General features: G+C 51.9%; 2 protein-coding genes across 40 annotated transcripts in view; one reads left to right on the top strand and one right to left on the bottom strand.

Moving 5' to 3' along the window:
* Positions 1 to 11,332, top strand: part of Phldb1 (pleckstrin homology like domain family B member 1) — a 47,683-nt gene extending 36,351 nt beyond the window's left edge. For 21 of the 38 annotated variants that reach the window (XM_078047087.1, XM_078047109.1, XM_040285319.2 and 18 more), the window contains 7 exons: positions 45 to 135; positions 1,966 to 2,112; positions 4,144 to 4,260; positions 4,511 to 4,613; positions 8,814 to 8,899; positions 9,065 to 9,097; positions 9,958 to 11,332. In XM_078047087.1, coding sequence (XP_077903213.1) covers positions 45 to 135; positions 1,966 to 2,112; positions 4,144 to 4,260; positions 4,511 to 4,613; positions 8,814 to 8,899; positions 9,065 to 9,097; positions 9,958 to 10,098 — 718 coding nt within the window. In that variant the 3' untranslated portion in view covers positions 10,099 to 11,332. The remainder of the gene's footprint in view (positions 1 to 44; positions 136 to 1,965; positions 2,113 to 4,143; positions 4,261 to 4,510; positions 4,614 to 8,813; positions 8,900 to 9,064; positions 9,098 to 9,957) is intronic. The other 17 variants (XM_078047083.1, XM_078047086.1, XM_078047093.1 and 14 more) reach the window with 2 other exon arrangements.
* Positions 11,314 to 25,356, bottom strand: Treh (trehalase). 2 transcript variants are annotated; one of them, XM_005328337.4, is made up of 15 exons: positions 25,181 to 25,355; positions 16,700 to 16,800; positions 16,264 to 16,408; positions 16,094 to 16,181; positions 15,083 to 15,183; positions 14,884 to 14,976; positions 14,667 to 14,783; positions 14,433 to 14,555; positions 14,138 to 14,187; positions 13,848 to 14,042; positions 13,097 to 13,311; positions 12,742 to 12,853; positions 12,276 to 12,388; positions 11,977 to 12,030; positions 11,314 to 11,728 (listed from the first exon to the last, which is right to left on the bottom strand). In XM_005328337.4, the coding sequence occupies exons 1-15, from the start codon at positions 25,267 to 25,269 to the stop codon at positions 11,576 to 11,578; spliced, it is 1,749 nt and encodes a 582-aa protein (XP_005328394.2). In that variant the 5' UTR covers positions 25,270 to 25,355; the 3' UTR covers positions 11,314 to 11,575. The 2 variants fall into 2 exon arrangements, with proteins under 2 accessions (XP_005328394.2, XP_077903239.1); XM_078047113.1 differs by lacking the exon at positions 11,977 to 12,030 and having other exon boundaries at positions 25,181 to 25,356.
* Positions 25,357 to 26,022: the final 666 nt, after the last annotated feature.

A 26,022-nucleotide genomic window follows, 5' to 3' on the forward strand; every position in this document is an offset into this window, starting at 1 on the left:
TCCCCTTGGCTCATTGATGCAGCCTCTCTTCCTCTCCCTCCCAGTGCCAGTGGTCTGGATGCGGGCAAGATTGAGGAGATGGAGAAGATGCTAAAAGAAGCTCATGCAGAGAAGAGCCGGCTCATGGAGTCCAGGGTGAGGCTAACTTGGGCCAAGAGGCAGAAGGCAGTGGGGCCCAGAGCTGCCCTCCGCCTGCCAAGGGCCTGTGCTCTGTTCCAAGCCCTTTCACCCCATTAACTGCCCATTGTTCCCTTGGGAATAGAGTATTTAAAAAGTCTGTGTTCCTCAAATGGGCACAGGAGGTTTGTCCAGGATGTAGCTTCACAGCTCTTCAGCACGGGGAAGGCAGCACAGCGACCCCGGCCAGCAGGCATTTCTTGAATGGGAACTTCCAGTCTGATTGCTTCCTTCTATGGAGTTTTGGGAACCATGGGAAGTTTGATTTCTGTCTAGAAGGTCATTTCTCTTGGGGGTGGTTAGGAAAATCAGGAACTGGGGGTTGAGGCCCAGGATGGGAGAGGAGGCAGTTGTCCAAGCCAGAGCAGAGGTGTTGGCTGGGGAGCTCTGGAAAAGTCCCATCTTCTTCATGTGTGCTTGGAGCTGGGACTCAGAAAAGAGGGACTAGTGGTTTATCCTGGGCCACTAAAAGGCAGAGGGAAGCTGTGCCTGGGAGAGAAGTTCAGCAGAATGTCTGCAGAGGCTGACCAGGCACTCCGCATCTTTATTTTCATTTATTTATTTATTTTAATGGATCATGCTATGTTGCCCAGGTGATCTCATTGAACTTGTAGGCTCAAGCCACCACTCTTGGCTTACTTTAAAAATATTTTGTTTTCTTTTGCTCTGCATCTTTTGAGATGAGAGTGAGAGTCAGCAGCTAGAGATTTTCGTTTGTTTGTTTTAAAAGACTCTAAACATTTAGATGGCAGACCAGAATAGAGTGCCTCTCAGTCTTATTTACATCAAAGTAGAACAAAGCATCTCTTGGTGAATGGAGAGGGAAAGATGTTCTGCTGAGTTTCAAGCTGGGAAGAAATTGCAAATGGCAAAGTTTTTAGCGTTGGTTAAGACATATAAAGTATTGAGACATGCTCCGTATTTAGGAATTGTTTTATTGACCCTGATACCTTTTGGGATGGTTTATATAAGTTCTTTGTGAACTTGGTGTCCTATCATATTTTTTCCCCATGAAGTTTAAGGTTCAACAACAAATATTAACTACACAAAAAAATAATTTGAAGTTTCCAAGGGCCTTAAATCAGTGATAAGGGAAGGACCACTGAATACACTAGCTGTCAAAAAAAGTTGTCAAATAATTCATGTTCTAGGAATTCAGATAAAGTATTAAGAGCTCCATTTATTTATTGAGTGCTACTTTACTTCTGGGATCAGTGATGGGCATTTATATAAATGATCTCATTTAATTTTTATTACAATTCTAGGAGTAGGCATTCTTTAATCCACCCCATGCCCCCTTTTTTGATACCAGGGATTGAACCAGGGGTGCTTGACCACTGAGCCATATCCCCAACCCTTTTTATTTTTTGAGACAGGGTCTTGCTAAGTTGCTTAGGGCCTTGCTAAGTTGCTGAGGCTGGCTTTGAATTTGGAGTCCTCTTGCCTCAGCCTCCTGAACTGCTGGGATTCGAGGTGTATGCCTCTGTGCTTGACAGGTATAGGTATTCTTAAACCCATTTTCCAGATGAGGCAATTGAGGCTTAGAGAGTTTAATGATTCTGTGAGGGTAATAATGTTGGCAGAACCAGCATTGGAAGCCGGGACAGTCATACTTTAAAGGGCTTATCCTTAGCCAGCAGGGCTTTCAGAGAAGGTGAACTTTGAGGACGGTGCCTCCTCTGCCCTGGCCACTGTCCCAGGCCTCCTGTAGCCCTGTGCAGGCCTGAGGAGGACCAGCAGGGGACACAGAGGGCTTCCTTGGGAACTGACCCCTGACCTTGGGGACAGGAGAGGGAGATGGAGCTGCGCAGGCAGGCCCTGGAGGAGGAGCGGCGGAGGCGGGAACAGGTAGAACGGAGGCTGCAGAGTGAGAGCGCTCGGAGGCAGCAGCTGGTGGAGAAGGAGGTCAAGATGCGGGAGAAACAGTTTTCTCAGGTGAGTGGGTGCTGGGGTAGGGCCATGGTCAGATAGATGGTGCAGGCTGAAGAGGAGGATGGATGTCCTCTGGTGGGCTGTCAAACTTGTTCTCCCGAAAGAGTGCCGTTGGTCCTCCAAAACAGACCCACTGGAGCTTTTTAAGTCCGTGTGTGTGTGTGTGTGTGTGTGTGTGTGTGTGTGTGTGTGTGTGTGTTGGTGGTGGGTGAGTTGTGAGGTAGTGGCAGGCCACCTACAGAGCCTTGGGGTCAGAGAAGAGGGTCTGGACAGGCCTCTCAGACATGGGAGCTGAGAGTCAAGAGTCAGTGTGATGTCCTTGGCTTCTCTCTGGCCCCCCATCCACTCTGTGAATTTGTGCTGCCCGCTCTCACCCACTTGTCCTGCTGCCTGTCTTGCCTATGGCACCCCACGGTGTCCTGACCCTAGCCGCATGGGATCTTTCCACTCCATCCCTTGTTGGTAGATGACCTCACTCTGACTTTGGGTTCACAACTCCAAGAGCCTGGCCATAGCTTCTCCTCGGACAGAGATTCCCTCCTTGCCCCGAGCCAGCCCTTCCACAGGAAACTCGGGCCAGGAGAAGGAGAAATGGGGCTGGGAAAGGGCATCTACCTGTGTCCCTGCTCCCAACCCCTGGCCCTGTGAGGACCTGTAGGATCCAGATGAGCCGTCCCTTCTGATGGGTTCTCTGCAGGCCTCCCCAGGTGGGGGTTCTCTGGGATCTCCCCACAGTGGTGACAAGCAGTCACCTGTTTTCTGCAGTGCAACAACATAAGTGCTAAAGGACAAATCACCTGGGTGGGTTTGGGAATTAAGAAACAATCAGGAACTCGGTCAGTTCACCTCTGTTGTCAGAATCTTTTTTCTTTCTTTCTTTTTGGTACTGGGGATTGAATCCTGGGGTGCGTTGCCACTCAGCCACAACCCCAGCTCCTTTTTTATTTTATTTTTTGTTTTGAGACAGGATCTTGCTAAATTGCTGAGGCTGGCCTTGAACTTGTGATCCTCCTGTCTCAGCCTCCCGAGTCGCTGGGATTACACTGTGCTCAGCTCAGAACCTTTGTCAAATGCCTAATTCTCTTTTCCTGCCTCAGTTGGTGACGGTCTCTTCCAGTCCCTGTTCTGTGGCTCAGTCATGCTGTAGGGGATGCCAGTGTCTGGTATCAGAGGGGGGCTAGAGTCAGTCCATCTTTGGGGTTCCTTCTAGAAGTTGTATGTTCTGTGTTTCTTTAACTAATTTGTGATTTTCCTTTTCCTGCTGTTTTAAGATTCTACGAGGAAAGGAAGAGTAAAAAAACATTCCACTTGACTGAGGATTCTAGTTAGTGTGGGAAGTGGAGGAGGCCTTAGTGATCATCTAGTCCTTTTACATGTAAGGATAGTGAGGCCCAGATGGGAATAAGACTTGAATTTGGAAAGCAGATTTATTTTATCTATTTATTTACTTTTAGGGGTTCTAGGGATTGAATCCAGGGGCTTTACCACGTCGCCAACCCTTTTCATTTTTTGAGACAGGGCCTCACTAAGTTGCTTAGCTGGCTTTGAACTTGCAATCCTCCTGTCTCAGCCTCTCGAGTCAATGGCATTACGGGTGTGTGCCATCATGCCCAGCTTTATTGTTTTTTACATTTCTGGGGATTAGACCATGGCCTTGCACATACCACCACCAAGTTACACCCCGGCTCTAGAGAGCAGATTTCTTATTGGACTTCTTTTCTTGGAGGATGTTCACATCAGGTCTTTTGTTCAGCCCAGGAGGGGGGAGGAAGGAGGGGCAGGAGCCAGGTGAGGATGACTGTCTTGGTCCCAGGTGGGGAAACTGAGGCAAGGATTCATTTGGCATTTTGCTCAGGCCTAAGTAAAGTTAGCGTGTAAGTCTTCACTTTTGCCATCAGGCCTGTGAAACCTGAGGGACAGAGTGAGGGTTGGGAGAGAGTGCCAGGTTGTAGGGGATGCAGGAGAAGCCATGGGACCAGGACAAGGGAATGATGGGGAAAGAGAAGAGAATGCTGACTCTGCCCCCTGCTCCAGGCACGGCCCCTGACCCGCTACCTGCCTATCCGGAAGGAGGACTTTGACCTGAAGACCCACATCGAGTCATCAGGCCATGGTGTGGATACCTGCTTGCATGTGGTGCTCAGCAGTAAGGTACTAGGCTGATGTGGCCCCAGACTACTGGGGACAGGGTCCTGTGATCAGAGGCATTCCTAGGGCCTTGGGATAGTGGCCTCTATTCCTTTCCCAGCCTGACCTAATGAGAGGTTGGGGCCTGAAGAAATACTGGGAACAGCCCCTGGGGATACAGGCGCAGGGGGCAGCACATACTTATGGAGGCTGCTCAGGGAGAAGGATTTAGGGGCTGCGCTTTGGGTCCTTTCTTACTCCTGCTTCCCACCAGGTCTGCCGTGGCTACTTGGTCAAGATGGGTGGAAAGATTAAATCCTGGAAGAAGCGCTGGTTTGTCTTTGACCGGCTCAAGCGCACCCTTTCCTACTATGTGGGTGAGTACCACCTGGGGCCCCCCAGAACTGGAACCCCTGGGATTTAACACCCAGGACAACTGACCTTCCCTTCCTAAAAGTGTATGGAGTCTACGTGGTTCACCTCCATTTAGTTATTCGTTCATTCATTCATTCGCTCAGTGTTACTGAGCATCTGACAAATTCTAGGTACCACTGTAAGTTCTGATGATAAGCAAAGTGGCCACAGCTCTGTCCCTTGGAACTCACTATCATGAAGGCAAACACTGAACAAAGATTAAAACAAAACACAGTGGGTTTGCTGATAGGGGACACCCCACACAATGCAGGTGCACAGGGTGGGCTGAGGATGCCCTTTTGGATAAGTTCCCTTAGAAATTATCCAAGATAAGCAGTTAAGCAGTGCCAAGGGGCACTCAGGATAGTCCAGGGATAGACAACTGGCCCCCACTGCTCCCTCAACTCCCTTTCTTCTGTCTCTGGTGTAGTTTCTATCCCTGGAACTCCTTTTGGACTTTTACCTCTTGGAGTATATCCTAGTCAGGTTAAGCAAGGATAAGCTGTAGTAACAACCAGTTCTCAAATTCTGGTAGCTCAGAATTTCAGTCTTTCTTTTTATTCCCAGTATGTATGTGGTGTACATTGTGGGTTGTCTTTGCTTTAGAATATGTCTTTCTAGACCATTGCTGGCCACAGTGACAGAGGAAAAAGAGATACTTAAATGGGCCTTGCACTGGCATTAAATACCCCAGCTTAGAAGTGACACACATCATAACTGTTCAAAAGCCATGGGTGGGACCTTTCAGTGAGTCACACAGTCCCACTGCCACAAATCCAGGAAGAGCAATCCCACTAGAAACCTGGAAGTGGGGAAAGGCTGCAGGATTTGATATCATGGAAGCCCAGACGTGGAGTGTCCCACTTCTTCCTCTAACCTGGTCCCTTATCAAGTATCACCCCCCCACACACATACCCCAAGAAGCCTTCCCTGACCTTCCTGGGCTCTAGGTGTAGAGACGAAGAGGCACAGGTGTCCCCACCTTTCTACCTGGGCTGAGAAGGTAGAGCGACTTTTTTGGGAGAGAGAGAAACACAGCTGGGGAGATGAGCTCCAGGTTTGGCCTATTGATGTTGTGGTCCTCCGAGACTTCTAGGTGTGGAAAAAGTATTAGAGGCAGAGTGATAGCTGAATTTGTTGGACTGATAATAATAACAACTACAATATAACAGATCCTGTTTATCAGGTACTTGTATGAGCCAGGAGCTGGGCTAAGCACTCTCTATGCATTGATTTAGTGATTTAATTTTTGTAACAAGCCTACAAGAAAAGCATAGGTTTACACCCATTTTACAAAGAAGGAAATTGAGGCCCAAAGAAGTTAGGTAGATTTCCCTGGGTCTCACAGCTGCTGCAAGGTAGAGCAGAGGAAAGAGAGAGAGCTGTATCCAGGGCAGGCCTCCGTCTGCTTGGGAAAGGGGGAGAGACCAGCAGAGACAGGAGAGGCAGGCAGCAGGAAACCAGTGCCACCATATGTCAGGTGCCACAGGGCTGGCTCTTGGCATATGTGACCTTCCTTACTGTTTTTGAAATAAAAGGGGACCGAGTTCAGGCAGGCAGTGAATACAGGGAAGGAAGCCAGCCAAAGGGGCAGGCATTTGGAAGCTGGGGGTGTCACCAGCATTACTGAATGCTGCACGAAAAGCCAAGAATGATGTGGCCCGAAGGCCATTAGACTCAGGGACTGGAGCTTGTGGAGAGAAATGTTTCTGCTGTGCTTGGGGCAGGAGCCAGATTGCACAAGATCAAGGATAGGTGGGTGGTAAGGAAGTAGAGGCAGAGGGTGTTACTATTTCCAGTGAAGGAAGGAATAGGAGATAATGGGAACCTAGCTATTGGCCAGGCCTGGAGCCAGGGTCCTTGTCCCGAGGAAGAGATGGAGATGGGCGTGGGGCTGGATCTGACTGGAGGGGCCTGGCCTGTTCAGCCTACACCACCTCCTGCCTCTTGCTGGAAGCCCCTGGACTAGATCAGGTCAGACACTGCCTCTGCAAAGCCTCCCTGGCTCTACCTTACTGCAGAGGTTCCCACCCTCCTCTGAGCTCCTGCCATGATCCAGGGTCTGTCTGCCGTGTGACATCAGCCCAGGGTATAATGATGCAGTGACAGATGTGCAATATGTGCCAGACACCACGCCGCATACTTTGTGTGTGTTCTCACGTTAATACTCTTGGCAACCCAGGATGCGTAGGTGCACGTGGACTCCCCAGCTACGCCTGCCAATGAACAGGCTGTCTGTGTCTTCTCCCCATTGTGCCACAGTTTCCTAGGAGAGGAATTTCTGAATTCCCTCCGGACACCAGGGCCTAGGGCTCATTCACTCCACAATGATTGAGTGCCTGCTGTGGGCCTGGAACCTATTGGTGTTAGCGAGGCGGATTCACGAATGGAGGAAGGTCCAGTTCAGCTTAGTAGATTCTATGTGGAGTGTGCATCATAGTGGTCACACATGCAATGGGTCTTGAAGATCACATAGGAGTTTGCCAAGGGAATGGGCAGGAGGCCATTTCCGTGTGCTGTTAAGGGAATAGTGAGAAGCTGGGCCAGCTCCACAGAACTTGGCCTTGCAGGGGAGGTTGTGAGACAAGCTGGCGGGTCGCATTGGCACCAGTCTGTGAGAGGGCTTTGCCAAGCTGAGGAGGCGGCTGGCTGAAGCGGCAGGCTTAGATTTTCTTGGAAGAAGAGTGGTGGAGGATGGGGCAGGCACATTAGGAGGCTGGAGCAAGAAGGCAGTGCGGCCATGACATGGGCGCAGGTGGGCCACGACTCGGGCTTAAAGTTACCCAAGGAGCCCATGGGGAGGGGCTTACTGCGGCTCTCACCTTTGAGGTAGAGATTGGCGTGACCTCTCCTGCAGGACACAGGCTCGTGGTTGAGGGCATCGGTTGTAGCGATGGCGCAGTGTTTGCCACACAAAGACGGCCCAGGCCCTGAGTTCTCCCTTCCTGTTGCTCTTACGTCCAATGGCCATGCTCCCACTTCCTGCCACCCCTGACCTCTGGATGCTGTGTGCTATGGAGCACTTCAGGGATCTGTGTTGTGCCTTCTTTCTGTTTTAAAATGAAGTAAATGTATCTTTATGGTTCAAGAATCAAAATATAGGCCAGGTGCCGTGGTACATGCCTATAATCCCAGCAACTTGGGAAGTTGAGGCAGAAGGACTGCAAATATGGGGCCAGCCTCAGCAACTTAGCACTGCCCTAAGCAATTTGTTGAAAACCTTTCTCAAAATAAAAAATAAAAAGGGCTGGAGATGGAGTTCAGTGGTTAAGCATCCCTAGGAGCACTTGCTTAGCATGCCCGAGGCCTGGGTTCTGGCCCCAATACTCAAATAAACAACCAACCAGGAAAATGTTTAGACGGAAACCTTGTGGGGTGTTCACACCTGTTGATTCCAGTGACTTTGGAGGCTGAAGAAAGAAGATCACAAGTTCCAGGCCAACCTGGATGATTTAATGACCCTGTCTCATTTATTTAAAAAGTAGAAGTAAAAAGGGCTGGGGAGGTAGATCAGTGGCAGAGCACTTCTGGGTTCAACTCAAATGGCTCCCTGTACTGGGTGGGGGCGTATTTATCAGCTTAAATTTTTTCTTTTCTTTTTTTGCAGTGGTAGAATACCCCTGAATTGAACCCAGGGACACTTAACCACTGAGCCACATCCCCAGCCCTTTATATTTTTTTCTGTTGAGATAGGGCATTGCTAAGTCACTTAGGGTCTTGCTGAGTTGTTGAGGCTGGCCTCAAACTTATGATCCTCTTGCCTTCGCCTCAAAGTAGTTGGGATTACAGGCATGTCCTACTTGCCTGGACTTTCTAATTTTGATACACATGAGAAAATTGTCCAAAAGTGTTTTACTAGTTTGTATTCCCGTTTTCGTTTATTAAACTGCCTCTTTCTCCATAGCCTTGCCAAAAGTGTGGTGTGTGTTTTTTTGTATGCTTTTGCCATTCTGACAGGTGAGCAGAGGCCTGTCTCTAGAGTTCTACTTTGCATTTCTCTAATTATGTGCTGAGCATTATCCATGTCTTCGGGGCTCCCTTTCTGAGCACTGTTTCGGCGTCCAGGAGGCTAGGACCATCACCCCGTTTCCCAGACGGGGAAGTTCAGGCCCGCGTCCTGAAGGATGGTGGGCCTCCTCACCTGGACCTTATTCCCTTTGCAGACAAGCATGAGACGAAGCTGAAGGGGGTCATCTACTTCCAGGCCATCGAGGAAGTGTACTATGACCACCTGCGCAGTGCCGCCAAGGTCAGAGGTGGAGCACCAGAGGGGGGCAGCAGGGGCCGCCACAGGGAAGGGTGGGCCAGCTGGACTCTGGGAGCCAAGGCCTCCAGCCTGCCCTCTGTGGAGGCTCCGGCCGAGTCCCTGTTCTCTTTGTCACTTTTCTCTTCCTTTCTCCCTCTTCCTTCTCAGAAGAGGTTTTTCCACTTCACTATGGTGACTGAGGTACCCCTCCCCATGTGCCTGTAACCATAGCTACATAAATTAACACCTCCGAGTCCACTGTCCTGACCTTGACTCTCCCCTCCATCGCTCTAACTTGCCCAGGCCTGAGGGAGGAGAGAGCAAGAAGTCCCTGTGGGCTTGAGTCTGGTGGCAGCAGGATGTTGGGCTGTGGGGGGCGGGGGCGGGCAGTGCAGAGCGGGGAGCTAGAAGGGGTCGAGGGGCCTCAGACTAGATCTGGGAGGGAACAAGAAGTATCTGGGGCAGGGGACCAGCAGCCCTACTGCATGCTACCTTTCTCTCAACAGCTCCTCCCATGCCAGCTCTATCCTGACCTCTGCTCTTTGGGTCCCCTCGTGGCACCTTGCTGATAGCTCTTTCCTGCCTCTTTTTTGCTGAAAAATTCTGGTCCCCACTGGAGTATCTTTTTGTGATCTATTCTTTCATACTCGCTTCTGAAACTGGAGGGGGACCAACAAACAGTAATTCCTGTGACTTGGGAGGCTGAGGCAGGAGGATCATGAGTTCAATGTCAGCCTCAGCAAGGGCGAGGCGCTAAGCAACTCAGTGAGATCCTGTCTCTAAATAAAATACAAAAAAGGGCTGGGGATGTGGCTCGGTGGTTGAGTATCCCCGAGTTCAATTCAATTCCTGGTACTAAAAAAAGAAAAAAAAAGAAAACCGGTACAGAGAGCCCATGACTGCCATGATGTGAGAAGGGGAACATTCCACCTGGGGCGTGCGGACATAGCCTTCAGCTCTGGGGTTTCCTGGGGCTGAGGGAAAGGCAGACAGGAGGCAGGTGAGGAGAATATTCCAGGCTGGCGAGTCCTGCCTCAGCCCTTCCTCTCTTCCCTTGACAGAGCCCGAACCCAGCCCTCACCTTTTGCGTGAAGACCCATGACCGACTGTACTACATGGTGGCCCCGTCTGCAGAGGCCATGCGCATCTGGATGGATGTCATCGTCACAGGGGCTGAGGGCTACACTCAGTTTATGAACTGACTGCCGTGGCCTCCGGGACCCTCAGGCTGGCCCCAGGACCCATGCCAGCCTCTTGCTGCTCTGCTGGCCCCTGTGGGCAGCTGCACAGTGGGCGCCAGCCCTCACAGGAGCAGGATGTAGCGGAGCGGCCAGGGCCTTTGTGCAAGAAGACTTTGTGGTACTCTGTAGGGATTCAGTCCTGTGAGTTTCTGGGCTCAGAAGAGGAAGGTGGGAGGGGACTTGCTGCCTCCTGGGAGCCCAGAACTCGCAGTTCCTGTTCAGAATGCTGCCCGGTGCCGGCCCACACCGTGGAGGAACTGCCACAGAGGCTCAGTCTGACCTGCTCTCCCCAGTCTGTTTTCTCTTTGTAAAGGACTAATTATGGTACCAGATTCTGCCAAAGATCCTCTTGCCTCCGCCCTGCAGGGCCTTGGGGCCGAGCAGAGCCACCCCGCGGGGCAGCAGCGCAGGCAGCACACTGCTCCAGCGCCCTCTGCCTCACTGTCTCCCTCGTTTCTATGTTTTTAATTTGCTTGAGGGACAGACACTTCAAGTGTCACCCTTGAGGTTCCAGCCCCATTCCCTGGTTGGAGAACCATCACCATGGTCTCCATGGTGATCGCTTCATTGTCATGGTTACATACTAACTGCAGCAGCTCCATGGCTGAGCCCACTGCTCAGTGATGGGCCATCTGAGGGTACGCGCCATCATCTCTCCAGCCCAGGCGCGGGGTCATGTCATGCAGGGGGAAAGGACTGAGCACCTCCCCACCCCCTGCCTGTGTCTAGTCCCCAGTCGAGCAGCCTGCGGCACTCCACGCCAGCCCTCTCCCTTCACTCGTGCCTTGCCTAGAGCCAGAAGGGATGATGCAGGGGATCCATGACCAGAGGGACAGCCAGCACCTGGGAGAGGACGCCAAAGGGTGTCCTCTGGGTCCTACAGGGTTGAGTTCCGGACAGGAAGGGGGGGTGGCTCCGAGCTCTCAGAGGGAAGGACTGGGCAAGAGGGAGCCACAGAGGGACTGGCCTGAGCTCCACTGCCCACCCTTCAGCCTCCAAAGGATAATGGAAAAGGGGAGTGGAGGACCAGCCTCCAGCTGTCTGGCCTCAGCCCTTTGCCGCCTTAACACTAAGCCCACCTCCCCTGCCCTCTTCCCCAGCCCCGCGTCCCTGTGGCCTGGGCCGGGCTGGGTGTTTTTCAGTATTGGTAAGCATTTACAAAGAAGCAGAACAATAAAGCATTTGGACTATGTAAGTGTGTGGAAGAACAGGCTGTGCGGGGCATGGGGCTGGGGTACACGGGAGGCAGGGCGGTGTCTTCTTTACCCTGCAGGATTAACACCCCATCAAGGGTTCCAGAAGGGCCCCAGCCCCACCACCTGGCCTCCAGGCCACTGCTCTGCCCCCTGCACTCTGAACAGAGCAGGCTGGGAGATGGGGCAGAGGAGGAAGTGCAGCAGGCAGGGGCAGGTGGTGAGGCCACCTTGCTAGTCCCTGGTCACCACGGCAGGAAGCTGAGCAGGAGGTGGAACAGAAGGGCAGCCACCAGGCAGGGGGGCACCTGAGGAGTCATCTGGGTCCCCGAGGTCAGCCGGTCACCATAGCGGTCCAGGAGCATCAGGGCCATTCCATTGGTCCAGCCAAACCCCTCCTGGAGAGAGGCAAGGCCTGTGGGGCCAGATCTTGGGGGAGCCCAAGCCCCTATTTTGAGGGTGTAGGATTCCCTACCCCAGGAGCTCTGTCCCGCCCATCCCCAGGGGTACCAAGGAGCACCAGTCAGGTCCTCCCTGTGGGCCCCCAGACAAGGCACATTGGGGCCCAGAGGGTCAAGTCGGTTCTTGTGGACAGTGGAGCCCAGGAGTTGTAAGGTGTTGGCCAGCTCAGCCCTGGCCCGCTCACCTGAACTTCATACTCCCCTCCTCCACCTGGCTGTCCACCATTGCTGATGTCATACTGGGGAGAAGAGGGCAAGCTGTAGGTCAGGAGCTGTCCCCAAGCCACCACTCCAGCCCCAGGCAACCAGCCTTGGAGCCCTTGGGAGATGCTCTGGCCTGAAGCTCTGGCCCCTGCAGTGCCTGGCGGTGGCCACTGGGCGCCGCCACTGTCCTGGTTGCACAGTCCAGGGTCTGCCAAGCCTGACTTCCCCACCTCACCTGGGGGAGGAGGGTGAGGGACAAAGAACACCCCTGCCTGCTCACCTTCTCGTACATGGCTGACTTTTGGGAGTAGACATCAAAGTTGGTTCGGATCCAATTCTGGGCCAGCTGGAAAGCCACTTCCTGGGTCCGAGGCGAAGAGGACTTGGCCAAGCCTAGACCCCACCCCAAGCAGAATCTGAATCCCCAGAGCCCCCTTCCCTGGCACAACAGACTGGGCCTTACTGTCCCCACAGAGGGAATGAGGCCTGGCTGGGTCCTGAGACCTCTTGAGTGGGTCAGAGTGGCCTCTTGAACCAGAGGCCACCCTGTACTCAATCCTGGGCCCAGGTTTGGAGGGAGAGGAGGGCTGGTTATACTGGACAGGGGGGAGGATGTGTTAGCTGCGGGGCAGAGAGAACAGAGGAGCCAGAGAAAGGACCAGGGGTCCCGCATTCCTTCAGTCACCTCCCCAGTCCCGGAGCAGCTGGGGTCCACCCTGGCACAGATCCCCTGCCTGCTTGCCTACCTCTGATGACCAGATCCTGCAGGGGGGCCCAGGCATTGGGGAAATCCCACTGCTGGCCTGTGTTCCGGAGAGAGGTCGGAATCCCATGCTGGTAGGTCAGGACCTGGCTGTCCTAGAAGGTTCCAGACATTGCTGGGACTGTGGGTGGAGCCTGGGCAGGGAGCCAGGATGCTGGGCCCTCAGGGAGCAGAGGGGCCCTTCCTGTCCCTCCTCTTCTTGGCTCACAGCTGTCCCCCTGGTGGCCTGAGTGGGACCCGCAGGCGAGGACAGGCACAGACAGCAGTGGGTAGGTGGCTGACCTGCCAAGTCCCTGCTCAGTGTTTCCAGGGGCTCAGAGCGGCCAGCTGTCCCTCACCTCCAGGTATTTCAGAGCCTTGTCCACGGTGGCAGGGTCAGAGAAGCAGCCGGCCCAGAGCGGGGCGAGGTTGGAAGGGTAAAACTCCAGGTTCTTGCCCTTCTCTGTGTCGTAGTCGAACCAGGCGCCTTTCTGCTCGTCCCACAGGAGGGCACTGAGGGCGGCCAAGCGCTGGGCCCGCAAGTTTCTGTACCTTTCAGCCTGGGAGTGGTTCCCTGGTGGTGGCATTGCATTTGGACTGAACAAGCAGGGCTCTGCCCTTGGGTCCCCATGTCTTAAATGACTCTCCTTTGATCTGCATTATTGTGCTCTTCCCCAGGGGCTGAGCCATCCTGGTCAAGGGGCCATGTCTCCCCAGAGCCCACTACTTTTCAAGCCTCTGGGTCATAAAATCCCTGAGCAAATGGCCCTGGACTGCTCCTTGGGCCTGCCTGGGTCTCTCTGTGTGTGTCCCCCTAGTTCTGAGAGGGCCAAGTATAGCTTTGGAAAAAGGGAATGAGGGGAATTTGGATTTGTGGACTGGGGTGTCCCCCTATAGGTCCTCGAGGCCTCACAGTAGGAAGGGGAGGGGTAGTGTGACGATGAGGGGGGCCCAGTACATTTATGCTACTGCAGAGATGACTCACTGACCTTGCCAATGATGGGGTTTGGGGGGGCAGGCCTTCCCTACCGCCGGGCCCATTAGCCAAGGCAGAAAACCAAGCTGATCGGTCCCCTCCTCCCGGGGGGGGGGGGGGGAGGCTGTGCTCACCCAGGCTGGAGTAGAAGTTGCTCATCAGCCCCTCTGCCTGGCACAGGAAGGCATTCAGATCAACAGGCACCAATTTGCTGGTTCGGATGCTGCTGAGCGAGTCGGGGTTTGGGCCTCCAACCAGCCAGCGAGAAGAGAAGTCCCAGCCAGACTCAGCCCCAGCCTTGAGCTCGGCCCACAGAGCCTCTCGGTCCCCTGTGAGGACAGAGCAGAACAAGGCAGCAGCTGACCTAGGCCTGACACCCACTGTAGGAGTCTAGCTGCCCTCCCCCCAGCCTCCTACTGCTCACCTTCGGGCAGGGTCTCTGCCAGCTCAGCATCTTTGCTGTAGGACTCGGGCCTGGCAAAGAGGAGAGGTGCGGACTGGCACTAGGAGGTGCTCGGCCCCTCTGCTCAAGCAGGAGACTGAGCTATTTCCACTCAGCTGCCCTTGGGCCCCACAGCCCTAGGTGGCTCAGGGCTCTCAGCATCCCCATCTGAGAGGCCAGGCTAAATTGCAGCTCCTCCAATCCTGGGTCTGTGATGCTCACACCAGAGTGAATGGAAAAGAAGACTGTGTGTGTGTGGCAGGGCGCAGCTCCTTACCTGGGTCCCCCAAAAGGGACATAATAGCGATTCAGGTTATAGCTCTTTTCCCCTGAGTGCACAGAGATGGTCCTATTCACTGTCCAGAAGTTCAGTTCCAAGGCAAGGGTCTCGATGTTCTCCCTGCAGTGCAGGCAGCAGAGCCTCAGCCCAAGCACAGGGTGGCCCCCCTCCTGGGAGGTCTCCGTAGAGGGTAGTCCTGCAGGGCAGCACAAGGTAGGAGGGGAGACCCACCGTAGGAAAGTGATGTCGTTGGTATGAGCCACATAGCGATCCATCATGAGGGTCAGGAGCGGGGGTTGACTCCGTTGCAAATAGTACACGCGCCCGCCATTGGGGATGTGCCCATAGCTGCCAAAAAAAAGGGGGGCGGGGGGGCCTGGTGAAATGGCCAAGGCGGATCCAGCTGCAAGCCTGCTTTGCCCAGTCCCATCTGGAGGAGCCCACTTACGTTTTCACCAGGTCCAGGAAGTTCTGCAGCATGCCTTTCACAGTCTCCGTCATCTCAGAGAGGAGCAGACCCTCCATTACCCAGTAGGAGTCCCTGGGAAAGGGGGCAGTCAGGCGTCAGCCCTCGGGCCCTGCACAGCCAGGCCAGTCAGGCACTATCCCTGCGTCCCCCACCACTGCCAACCCCTGAGGATTCTCACCAGTAGTAGAACTCAACGAAGCGCCCGCCAGGCACAATGAAGGGGTGTTTTGAGTAGATCAAAGAGAATCGTTCAGGTTGGCTGAGAACCTCTGGCTTTATCTGGAGTCAGGAGAGAGGGTACAGGGGAGCCTACTGCCACATGAGGGTGGAGGCTGTGGTGGTGGGGGCAGAGGCCCTGGTGCCATGGCTGAGGAGCCAGGATCTGTCTCTGCTGCTGCATGGCCATGAGGAGCCTTCTGGTCCTCATTCTTCCACAGCCTTCAAGGTCCTGGCTCAACCTATCCGTGTGTGGAAGCCTTGACCACTCATCTTGGCACCTGGCACATGACCACCAGTCAGCAACCTGGGGGCCTAAGCAGGAGAGGGGAGCTGGCCCTCATTTCCCTTCCACTCCCACCTCTGTGTGGCTACCACCAATCCAAGTCAGGCCCCATGGGCGAGCCTCCCACCCGCAGCTCTGGCAGGTGGGAACAAAATCTCAAATGCTCCCCCAGCTGTGGGGAATGCCTTTCCCCAGGAATCAGGCAGAGGGACAGCAAGGGCAAGAGCAGTGTGGGGCTTGCACAGGGCTCAGCAGCTCCTTTCTCTGCCCATCTGTCCAAGTTCTAGCGTGCATGGTATCAGTGGAAGCTCAGCCTGCCTCAGTCATTTTGAGGGACTAGCAGAACGGGGCACAGGTGGGTCCCTATGAGGAAGAAGGTGGCCAAGCTGTCGAGGGTGATTTGAGCAGCTCTCATTGCCAGCAAACAGAGGCCACTGGAGAGCGCTCAGGTGGTCCTGGGAGACCACTCAGGGGGATCCTCCAGGTGGACAAACTACGGGCCTCTCTGAGCCTCAGACAAATGGGAGAAAGTTCCTTGGGACTGTGCTGAGGGAGGGCTCCCCACACACACACACGGCAGCAGTTACTTTCCCGAGGCAGAGGCCTGATCCAGGAGCCCAACAGCCATCCATCTCCCACTCCCAGAGCTGTGGGCCAGACCCTTGGGCATCCCCAGGACAGCGTTACCTGCTTCCCCAGCTTCTTCCAGATCTGGTTCAGCTGCCATGCCCAGACACGAAGCTTGGCATCCGAGATCTTCTGCAGGAACTGGGGACTGGAAGAGTGCCGGCCCCACAGGGTTCAGGGAGGCCCTCCTGGCAGAAGGATCCTTTCCCATCCCCTGTCCAGACTCATACCTCTCTTTCCAGTCCCCAGGGGTCCAAGGCTGCAGCTCCTTCCCCACAGCCTGGAAGTGTTGCTGTATGAACTCCTGCAGCTGCTGCCTGGGGATGCTGTGGTTGTGGGCCTCAGCCAGCTCGCGGAACCTCTGCAGGACTTGGTCTGGAGAGCACCAGCAGGGAGGGCTCAGCAGGCTGCCTCTGCACCTGCTCTCTCCCTTGCCATTTTTTTTTTTTTTTTTTTTTGGTACCAGGAATTGAATCCACTGAACCATATTTTAATATTTTATTTAGAGACAGGGTCTTGCTGAATTCCTTAGGGCCTTGCTAGGTTGCTGAGGCTGACTTTGAACCTGTGATCCTCCTGCCTCAGCCTCCCAAGTCACTGGGATTACAGGCATGCACCACTGTGCCCTGCTCTCCCCTGCCTTCTTTGGGTGGGAGGTGGCCTCACCTGGAGCTGTGGAGAGCGACATGTCCACAAACTGCTTGTCGTCTGGAAAGAGCCTGGCCATCTGAATTTGGTGCAGGAGTTCCCCGTGGCAGTAAATCTGGCTGCAGCGACATTCATGGGCGAAAAGGGTCAGAGAGAGGCTAGAGCCTGAACAGGCTTTTCAGGGAGTGTTTCCCGGGACTGGACTAGGACCGTGCATGTTTGTGGTGTTTGTTGTGGTGGCAGTTTGTGGGAGGTGGTGACAGACATGGCTGGGAGAACAAGTAGGGTCTTCGTATAGTGAAGGAAGTGCGCAGTGGCCAGGGCCCTGGCTGGTTGTTACGTGGACCCAGTGCAGGGCAGCGGGTGAAGAAAGAAGCTGAGTGCTTCAGTCAGTGATGTATTAGCCCCTGGAGGGCTGGCGTGGGCCAACTCTCTGCACAACAGCCTTGTGTGGATCCAACCAGGACCAGGAAGTGTTATAACAAAAGCCTGTGAGTTGCACCCGGTGGAAACTTGAGATTTCAGACCAGAAAATTTCCAGATGTGGTGTACAATGGGTGCCATGTAAAAGAGTGACTAGTTTGCTCTTGGGTGCTCACTGAAACTGCTCCATGACTGCAGGATACTTATTCTGAAACCTGAAATGCCCGAAAGGTCTTGATGATGTCAACAGAGTTTTCTGGTGGAGAAGCGGAGCCCAGAAGAGCTTCTCATGCAATAGCAATGGTGCTCAGGGATGTGCTTCGTGCCGCGGGAAGGAGGCCAGGAAAGGCTGCTATACCGATGAGCAGGCAGCTTCTCTTCCCCCATAGCCAACTTTGGCAGGCCCCAAGGGGTTGATGGATCCTATGGCCACCTGGGAGCTCTCTATTGACCAACAAAAAGCTGGTGGATTTCGGGGTTTGTTTAAGAGGCCACTCACTCTAACAGAGAATCTCTGAAGAAGGTAAGAACAAATCAGCCCAGGGTCTGAATTGCGTGCTGTTGTCCTGCAGTGAAGGCAAAGTTGGATGATGAAACCCCCTCTGTTTGGGTTTTTACTGACTCACAGGCAGTGGCCAATGGCCTGGTAGTTGAGCAGTGAAAAACTGAACTATTAGAGATGTCCTCCCTACGGGGCAGAACCCAATGGGAGTTATTATAGAAATTTAAGAGGGGATGCTAAAGTGGCAGAGCACACCTGTGAATGGATGCAAATGCTCAGAATTCTATTAAATGCTATCTTGGAACAGAAGATCCTGCAGCTCTGTGGACTGCTGGGCGACTTTCCTTCAGATCAAGAAACACAATGTGAAGCTGGTATGGTGGTGCACATCTGGAATTCCAGCAGTTCAGGATGCTGAGACAGGAGGATGCCAGTTCAAGGCCAGCCTCAGCAACTTAGCTAGGCCCTAGGCAACTTTGAGACCCTGTCTCAAAAACTAAAAAAAGCTCAGTGGTAAGATGTCCCTAGGTTTGATACCCAGTATATTAAAAACAAAACAAAACAAATAAACAACAACAACAAAAAAAAAAACTGATGGGTAATGGAGAGGAGAAACGTAGCTGTAGGTAAATAAATAAATAAATGAGTTGTGCAGTGAAGGAAACCTAATATCACGTTGGCGCCTGAGAGGGACTTGGAACAAGAGGATAATACCGTCTCATAGCATGGGCATAGCAGATGCCTGCAGGCGGGAAGCCTTGCATTTGCCAGGAGTCCTCCTGCTTTGGGAACCCGGGTGGCACTGCTCTGAAACATGCTGGTCATATGATAAGCTGATGAGCTGGACCAATTGCTGAGGACTGGATGTCACTTGAGGAATGTGCCAGTCTTTTGACTCTTAGGTTCAGGTTACATTTACTACAAGGAGAGCAGAGCATTTGGGAAAGAATTTCCGGAAACTTCTCCCTACTGGCCCTTTGAAGTGGGTGGTTTACCGTGTGGCAGACAAATCACTGTAACTGTAAACCTTGATAACCAAGTGTTTAGAAAGTTCCTGGTTACATTGGACAAAATATAGCAGCGGCAGCAGCAGCACGCTTGAGCCGACGCTGCGTGCTATATGCACAGAGGCCGGCCACCTTTGTTTTTGGAGACAGATGATTACCCAACAGAATAGAGGAAGATGGGTTTCTAAGGGGATCGAAGCGTGGCAGCACCTGGCCGTCCAACTGCTCCTGAGGAATAGCCCCATCCTGTGGGCCTTCCTTCAGCATACTCAGTTTCACTTCAGTACCGACGACCCACCGTGCCTCTCACTCTGCAGTGGGGAACTCAGCGCTGAGGCCCTCCACACTCAAAGACAATGACAGACAGGACGGATTGAACACCACTGGCCAGGAGACAGAGGGGGCTTTGGGCGAGACAGGTTCCCCTACTGTGGAACAAGGTGAGGAGCAGCACTCAGAGGAAAAGGATTTATTAACTAGATCAAGCAGGTTGGGGAGTTCTCTCCCAGGAGGGGATCAAGCCGTAGGAATAATGACCAACGAGGACACTCTAGTGAAGAGTCAGGCCAAGTGCTAATCATGCTGGATTATGACTGGACCCAACGTGGGCAAGGGCCAGTGCACTGCCCCAGCAGGGCCTCTTGATTAGTGAACACAGACTTAAGACCAAAGCAACCACGGAACACCCTGCATTCCAGCTGCTGAGGCTCCAAGGCCACAGCTCTGGGGATCTTAGGGGCATTCATACTTGTGGGGGTTCTCTGGGGACACCTGCAACATGCATTGATGCACTGTCTGTCCTTACCTACCCTGCAGGCCAGTTAGCAAGGAGATGACTATTCTGAATACCACCATGTCCTCCCTGTAGGAGGGGGGTCCTGTACTATTGGTGCACACAGTGAAACCAAGCCTGCAAACTAAGGCAGGGTGACTGGCCTTGTCCCCAACCAACCTAGGACCCTGAAAATTATCAAGTCATGTCACCTGCACTGATGTCTATTCATAATGTCTATTCTTCTACTGGGAGGGCTTTATAGAAAACATCTCTGTAATTTTTACAAGCACATCTATAAGGAAACAGAATTGTTCTGTGAATATGCTATGATATGGCATAATGCTGGCATTGTTGATAAGATTTAACTACCTTATATAAACAAATCATATGATAGTACTGAGAGTGACGACTGACCATATTAGGAGACTGAGTCAAAGCTTCCTGAGGATGTAATACCAATGGAAAGTGACCGGCCTGAAGAGGAATTTTTGTTTATTCCTTTACCAAAAAAAGAATAAACAAAAACTGAGCATTGAGCACAGGTGTGCTTTTCCAGTGAGCCACATCCTGGCCCTTTTTTCATTTTTTTTATTTTGAGACAGAGTCTCACTAAATTGCTGAGGCTGGACTCGAACTTGCCATCCTCCTGCCTCTGGGATGACATGCATGTGCCACCACACCTGCTGCTAATTTCTATACTAAGCAGTTCTGATGCAGACCAGGTACTCCCCACCCCCACCATAATTAAGCGTCTCCAGAAACCCCCCACCATATTTGTTCTCATTTTGCTTCTCTTAGTCAACAAGATCTTTACAAAGAATGTTAGCAGGATTTCTGCAAAGAACTCAGTGTGATTTGAAGCTTCCTCTGTCTTGTAAAGGGTAGGTTTCTCTCTCTTGTAAAAGCGAGGTCTGCCACCAAGCTTCTTGTTGTGCTAAAGATTATTATCTGTTTTCCATGGTGAAAACTTGAAAAACCTCTGTCTAGCCTAAATCATGGGACAAGGAGTAACTGTCATGTACCCACCCACTGTGTAATAACCACCTCGCTGAGTATTAATCTAAGAGAATTTCCAGACTTGAGGTCCAGAGAATTTGGGGTATTAGCCCCTCTGGTCCACTGCAATTTAAATAAAACTGTTTCCTGAAAATTCCTCAGGTGTCCAGCCTCATATGTCCTATATCAGTTCTGTACAATGTTTTTTTTTTTTTTTTTTTTTGAGGGGGGTACTGGGGATTTGAACTCAGGGACACTGAACCACTGAGCTACATCCCCAGCCCCCCTTCATTTTTGTATTTTATTTAGAGACAGAGTCTCACTGAATCACTGAGTTGCTTAGCACCTTGCTTTTGCTGAGGCTGGCTTTGAACTTGCAATCCTCCTGCCTCAGTCTCCCGAGCTGCTGGGATTACAGGTGTGCACACCACGCCTGGCTAGATCTGCACAAGTTTATCATAAGATGCAAATAGGTCACATTCGTAGTTTCTTTAAATCTCTCCCTAGCCATCATTGCTTTCTTCTCATATCAGGCACAGACTGACTGATATTATTGCTGTATCTATCACTTAATTCTATACTAAATACCCAGCAAATACAATGGTTTTGTCATAAGAGAGCAGAGGTCAGAGGAATGTTGGTATATGCAATTCAATTGTGATGCTGAGTGGACTTCACAGGTTTCAGGGCACAGCTTAATAAAACCATACTCACTTCAGATGCCAGCTGCATGTTTGGGGGGTCCCCAGACTACTTGTACTTCAGCCAACTCATTGCAAATCTGGGGGTTCCCATAATCCCTTACATTTGGTAATTTGCTAAAGTGGCTCATGGAACTCTGGGAGATGCTATTCTTCTTTTTTTTTTAATATTTTTTTTAGATGTTGATAGATCTTTATTTTTACTTATTTATATGTGGTGCTGAGAATTGAACCCAGTGCCTCACACATGCCAGGCAAGTACATTACCGCTGAGCCACAGCCCCAGCCCTGGGAGGTGCTATTCTTACAATTCTAGTTCTATACAAATCAGTACAGTAGACAAACTATATTTAAAATTATAGTTTTGTTAGGAGACAGAGAGATGTGGATGATGGGAACACAGGGTAGAGAATAATTCTATAAAATAGGCCCATTGTGTTGACTTCACAGGTTTTCTTCACCAAAAAGCAATTTACCTGCAGCCCTCCTGGCCTAAGTGGACAGGCTATGTCACATTCCTCAGCAAACTCCCTGTTATCTGCCAGGAAATGCAGGCAGGAAATAACATCGATAAGAGGAACCCAAGTTACTTTGAAGGGAGAGACATTTGTGACCTTTTCATAGAACAGATCCCAGAAGATAAGGATAATTCTTCCTAACCATAAAAACCTATAAAGATGATTAAGAATCCAATATAGGGCGGGGATGTGGCTCAAGTGGTAGCGTGCTCCCCTGGCATGCATGCGGCCTGGGTTTGATCCTCAGCACCGGTTGTGTCCGCTGAAAACTAAAAAATAAATATTAAAAAATTCTCTCTCTCTCTCTCTCCCCCCACACACATCTCTCATTCTCTCTTAAAAAAAAAAAAAAAGAATCCAATATAACTAGTCACCATGGGCCAAGGAGTTGTCATAGAGTTGTCTGTCAATCTGTTGTCAGTCAAAAGTCAAGAGGTGGACCTGGGTGGAATTCTCCGGGATCCCCAATAAAACTGGAGTGCAGGAGAGGCACACTGTCCTCCTCTCTGAAAGGATCCACTCTCTCCCCTGAAAGTGTCCCCTTTTCCTTTTCGTGTCCCTTCAATAAACTCATTACTCTGAGTGACATGTCTGAAATCTTTCTGACTTGATTACAAGAATTGGGGTTTGAGAGGGGCCTTTGCGCTGCCTCAGTTCCTTGAAAAGCCCCAGCTCCACAACAGCGTTATCATAATAATGAAATGAAGAAACACAAGGGAGATGTAAAGGGGGGGGGAGGCGGCCAGGGCAGGATGGTGAAGGAGGAAGTCAGAGCGCCTCCAGACCAAGGGAGCAGGGAGAAGGTCCGCCAAGGAGGTCCACTTCCCGGTTGACGCAAGTGCTCACGGACACGAGCGATTGTGTCTGACTGTCAGACACAATCAGATAGATGCTTGTGAGCTGGTGCTCCTTTAGTGTGTCCAACAGACAAACTAAGACAGACACAAGGACACAGGGAACACCAATAGAGAGGAGAGCACGGGCAGGGGAGAAGAAAAGCAAAGGAGGGATTCCAGAGACCATAAAAAGAACCATCCAGAACTTCTCTAGCTGACTCCCAGCTCCAGGCCCCTTCCTGAAGTCTGTTGCTGTGGCTTGGAACACATCTCTGTCCAACTGCTATCTCTGTCCCATTCATTAATTCTTTGCTGAATGGAAACAATTAACCTAAGACCCCTGGACAGTAACAGTAACACACAGGGAGGTGTGGGAAGGTCCTGAGGGCAAGCTCCCACGTCTTTTCACGTCTTTTCCTTGTAAAATCAGGACACATCGCCCTCCGGCCCACTGCCGGGTTGACTTCCTTTCCAATCCTGGGTATCCAGAGCTTGGGGTTTCATTGTGTAGGCAAGACTGATTGAATCGTGGACCACAACTGGAATCCATCTCCAGCCCCTGCCCCCCCCCCCCAGAAGGAGGAGTCTGGGCCGGTACCAGGTGGCTCAGAGCCCACCTCCTATCCGTGTGGTCAGGCTTTCCCCAGTGGCCTGACCCCTGGCTGAGTGGATTCCTCAGCAAAAGCTATTTAGCATAAGATGGCCATGAATACCAAAGACAATCCTATCATCTGGGAAATTCCAAGAGTTTAGAGGTCACCTCCCAAGAACTGAGGTCAAAGAACAAACCTGTTAATTATACAACAGTCCACCCCCTAGTCTTTGGCCACCAGTCCCCTACAGCAAAACAGTCATACTTTTTCTCAGCATTTATGTTTGGTGTAGCATTTTTTTTAACAGATAAAGAAACAACATCAAAATGCTACAATTAAAATTTAGAGAAACTAGCAAGGAGGAAGAGATGGGGTGGTTTTCCAATACAGATGACCATTAATATTAGCATTATAATCTTATCAACAATGCCAATGTTTTACAATATCACCATATGGCAGATAATAGCAGAACAACAAAAGTGAAAATATGTTGGCATAACACTAGAGCCCTATTGTCCTCAATGACAGGCTATCATCATATCACAGGACAAAATGTCCTCCAGGATAAGGCCACTCAGGTGTACAGGGTTCCATCTGATCTTATCAGGTGCCAAGGCAGGCACCTGGTATAAGTGACTAAGAGGCGATGTCATCCCTTCCTTTGAGCCTCCTTCAGAACACTAATGGAACAGGGGAATTCCCTCTTTGCACTTATCATTGATCCATCTGTTCATTCCTTTCCTCCCTCAGTGGCAATCCTTCCTTCTCTCCATGGATACCCAAACATTTCCTCCTTTGGAAAAGACATTAGATTCTGCCACTGTGCCTGTGCAGATTGCAGTTTGCAATTTTGGTCTAGCAAGTGCCTCTCCCTCAGTGCCTTCACATAGGCAGGGCTGCATCCCTACAGACCAGGTAGGCTAATGCAGCACAGCGGCTGCCTCTGCGGCTGGCCCCATATTGTCAGAGGCAGAGAAGGCCTGGCCACCCACAGGGCCCTGAGAAATTCTCACATGAAGGTTTAAAAGTTTAGTTACATTTTCTAAACTTAGGAATCATCGCCGCTTCTTGCAGTTGGTACTGAGACCACCGTATCACGCAGGATAGAGAAAGATGATGTGGCAGGGCTGGGCAGGGAGGGGGGGGCTGGGGTTGTGGCTCAGTGGTAGAGCGCTCCCCTAGCATGGGGGAGGCACTGGGTTGGATCCTTAGCATCACATAAAAATAAATAAATAAAATAAAGGTACTGTGTCCAACTACAACTAAAAATATATATTAAAAAAAAAAAAGAAAAGAAAGGTGACGTGGGTACCAAGGAAAAAAGTATAGTTATGCTGTCATCTCCCCCCACGGGAAGAACTGGATCATCATACCAGCCCCCCACCTCTCAATTTCCCAGAAAAGCGGAGCCCTCTATCTAGCAGGGACCTTCCTGAGGCGCTCCCCCTGGTGGAGTGTGAGCACGTGTGGGAAGGTGTGTAAGCAGCCTTCTACGCCTTCATCTTGCTCTGTGACAGATAAGAAGTGCTTCAACTGCTGCGTCCTCTGTCCTGGTCCTCTTGCAGTACTTTGAGCATTTCCGCCTGCACTGCCACGCAAAGCCTTGTCCCTTCCCATTAGGACACACCTGCAGCCTTCCAGGATCCCTGGCATCAGTCCAACTTGCCCCTGTGTCCAGGGCCTTCTCCCAGGGGATTCTCTACAATAGCCAGGGGCCTCAGTCTCTTTTGCTGACAGACAGAACAGCTCTTATTGGCATTTCAGGCCTTAGAGGGAAGTAAAGAAATAGGTTTACGTTCCCCGATCTCCTCATTGCTCAGTTGTTTATTTTGGTACCCGGGACTGGACCCAGAGGCACTGATCACTATTTGCTAGAATAATATAATCCTGAGAACAGTCCTGTGGTTCAAAGAGCAGCTTGGAGAACAGGCTCTGGTCAGCAGGCTCCTGGACCATGTACAGGCCATTCTCAGGCAGCTTCACCTTGTCCCAGGACTGGAGGCTTGGTGCCTGGCACAGAGCCTGCTACACAAGAAAACCTAATTCCCTCTTCCCTATGAAGAGCTGAATCTCAGAGCTTGAGGCCTCACTCCAGCCTTCCATCCCAGCCCACCTCTCTGCCCCCAGAAGCCTTCCCCAGAAGCCTACCTCTCACAGGGTGGCGGTAGGGCCCCCCAGGACCTTAGTCCCAGCCCCAGCAAAAGTAGCAGGTGCAGCTCCCAGGTCTTCCAGGCCATGGTGGCTCTGACTGTGGCAAAGGGAGCAAGCCTGGCACCTCCAACTCCCTGGGCACAGCCTGGCTTCACTACCTATCCAGGTCAGTCAAAGTTCAGGCTTTGAGGTGTGGCCACCTGAGGGGATGTGGCCTACCTACCCCTCCTGATCTCTGACCACAGGGCTCACCCCTCTCTTTCCACTTTTTTTTTTTTTTTGCCTTTTCTGTTCACCAGTTTCAACTGGGGCCACCTGCTCAGGCCCGTCCCTCAAAGTCATGTGATTAGGTTTGGGGGAATGGGCCCCTGAGGGCCAGGGAGATAGTTAGGGCCACACATCCATGAGCTAGATTCCAGTTCCTGGTGTGGCTCCAAAACTGCTAGCCTCAGAGGGTGACCCTTTCTTCATCACTGGAAACAGAATGGCTGAAGAGTCTATCCTCAGTGTTGCATAAAGCTCAGGGACCCTCATTATTATCTACAGGAGTACTGTGGGAACGCAGGACAGGGATGGGTCAGGATGACCCAGTGGGTCTTGAAGATCATGTAGGAGTTTGCCAAGGGAGTGGGCAGGAGGCCATCTCCGTGTGCTGTTAAGGGAATAGTGAGAAGCTGGGCCAGCTCCACAGAACTTGGCCTTGCAGGGGAGGTTGTGAGACAAGCTGGCGGGTCGCGTTGGCACAGGTCTGTGAGAGGGCTTTGCCAAGCCAAGGAGGCAGCTGGCTGAACCAGCAGGCTTGCGTGGAAGAAGAGTGGTGGAGGATGGGCAGGCACATT

This window comes from Ictidomys tridecemlineatus, chromosome 4 (assembly GCF_052094955.1).
Source record: "Ictidomys tridecemlineatus isolate mIctTri1 chromosome 4, mIctTri1.hap1, whole genome shotgun sequence".
NCBI classification, from domain to species: domain Eukaryota; kingdom Metazoa; phylum Chordata; class Mammalia; order Rodentia; family Sciuridae; genus Ictidomys; species Ictidomys tridecemlineatus.

Excerpts from the sequence above, each read along its gene's own strand:
- Treh (XM_005328337.4), bottom strand. The coding sequence starts at position 25,269 with ATGGCCTGGAAGACCTGGGAGCTGCACCTGCTACTTTTGCTGGGGCTG. Across the intron at positions 14,043-14,137 it reads GGCAGAGACCCTGCCCGAAG|GGGACCGAGAGGCTCTGTGG; the intron begins GTGAGCAGTAGG and ends CTGTCCTCACAG. Across the intron at positions 13,312-13,847 it reads CAACTTCTACTCCAGCCTGG|GGAACCACTCCCAGGCTGAA; the intron begins GTGAGCACAGCC and ends TGCCACCACCAG.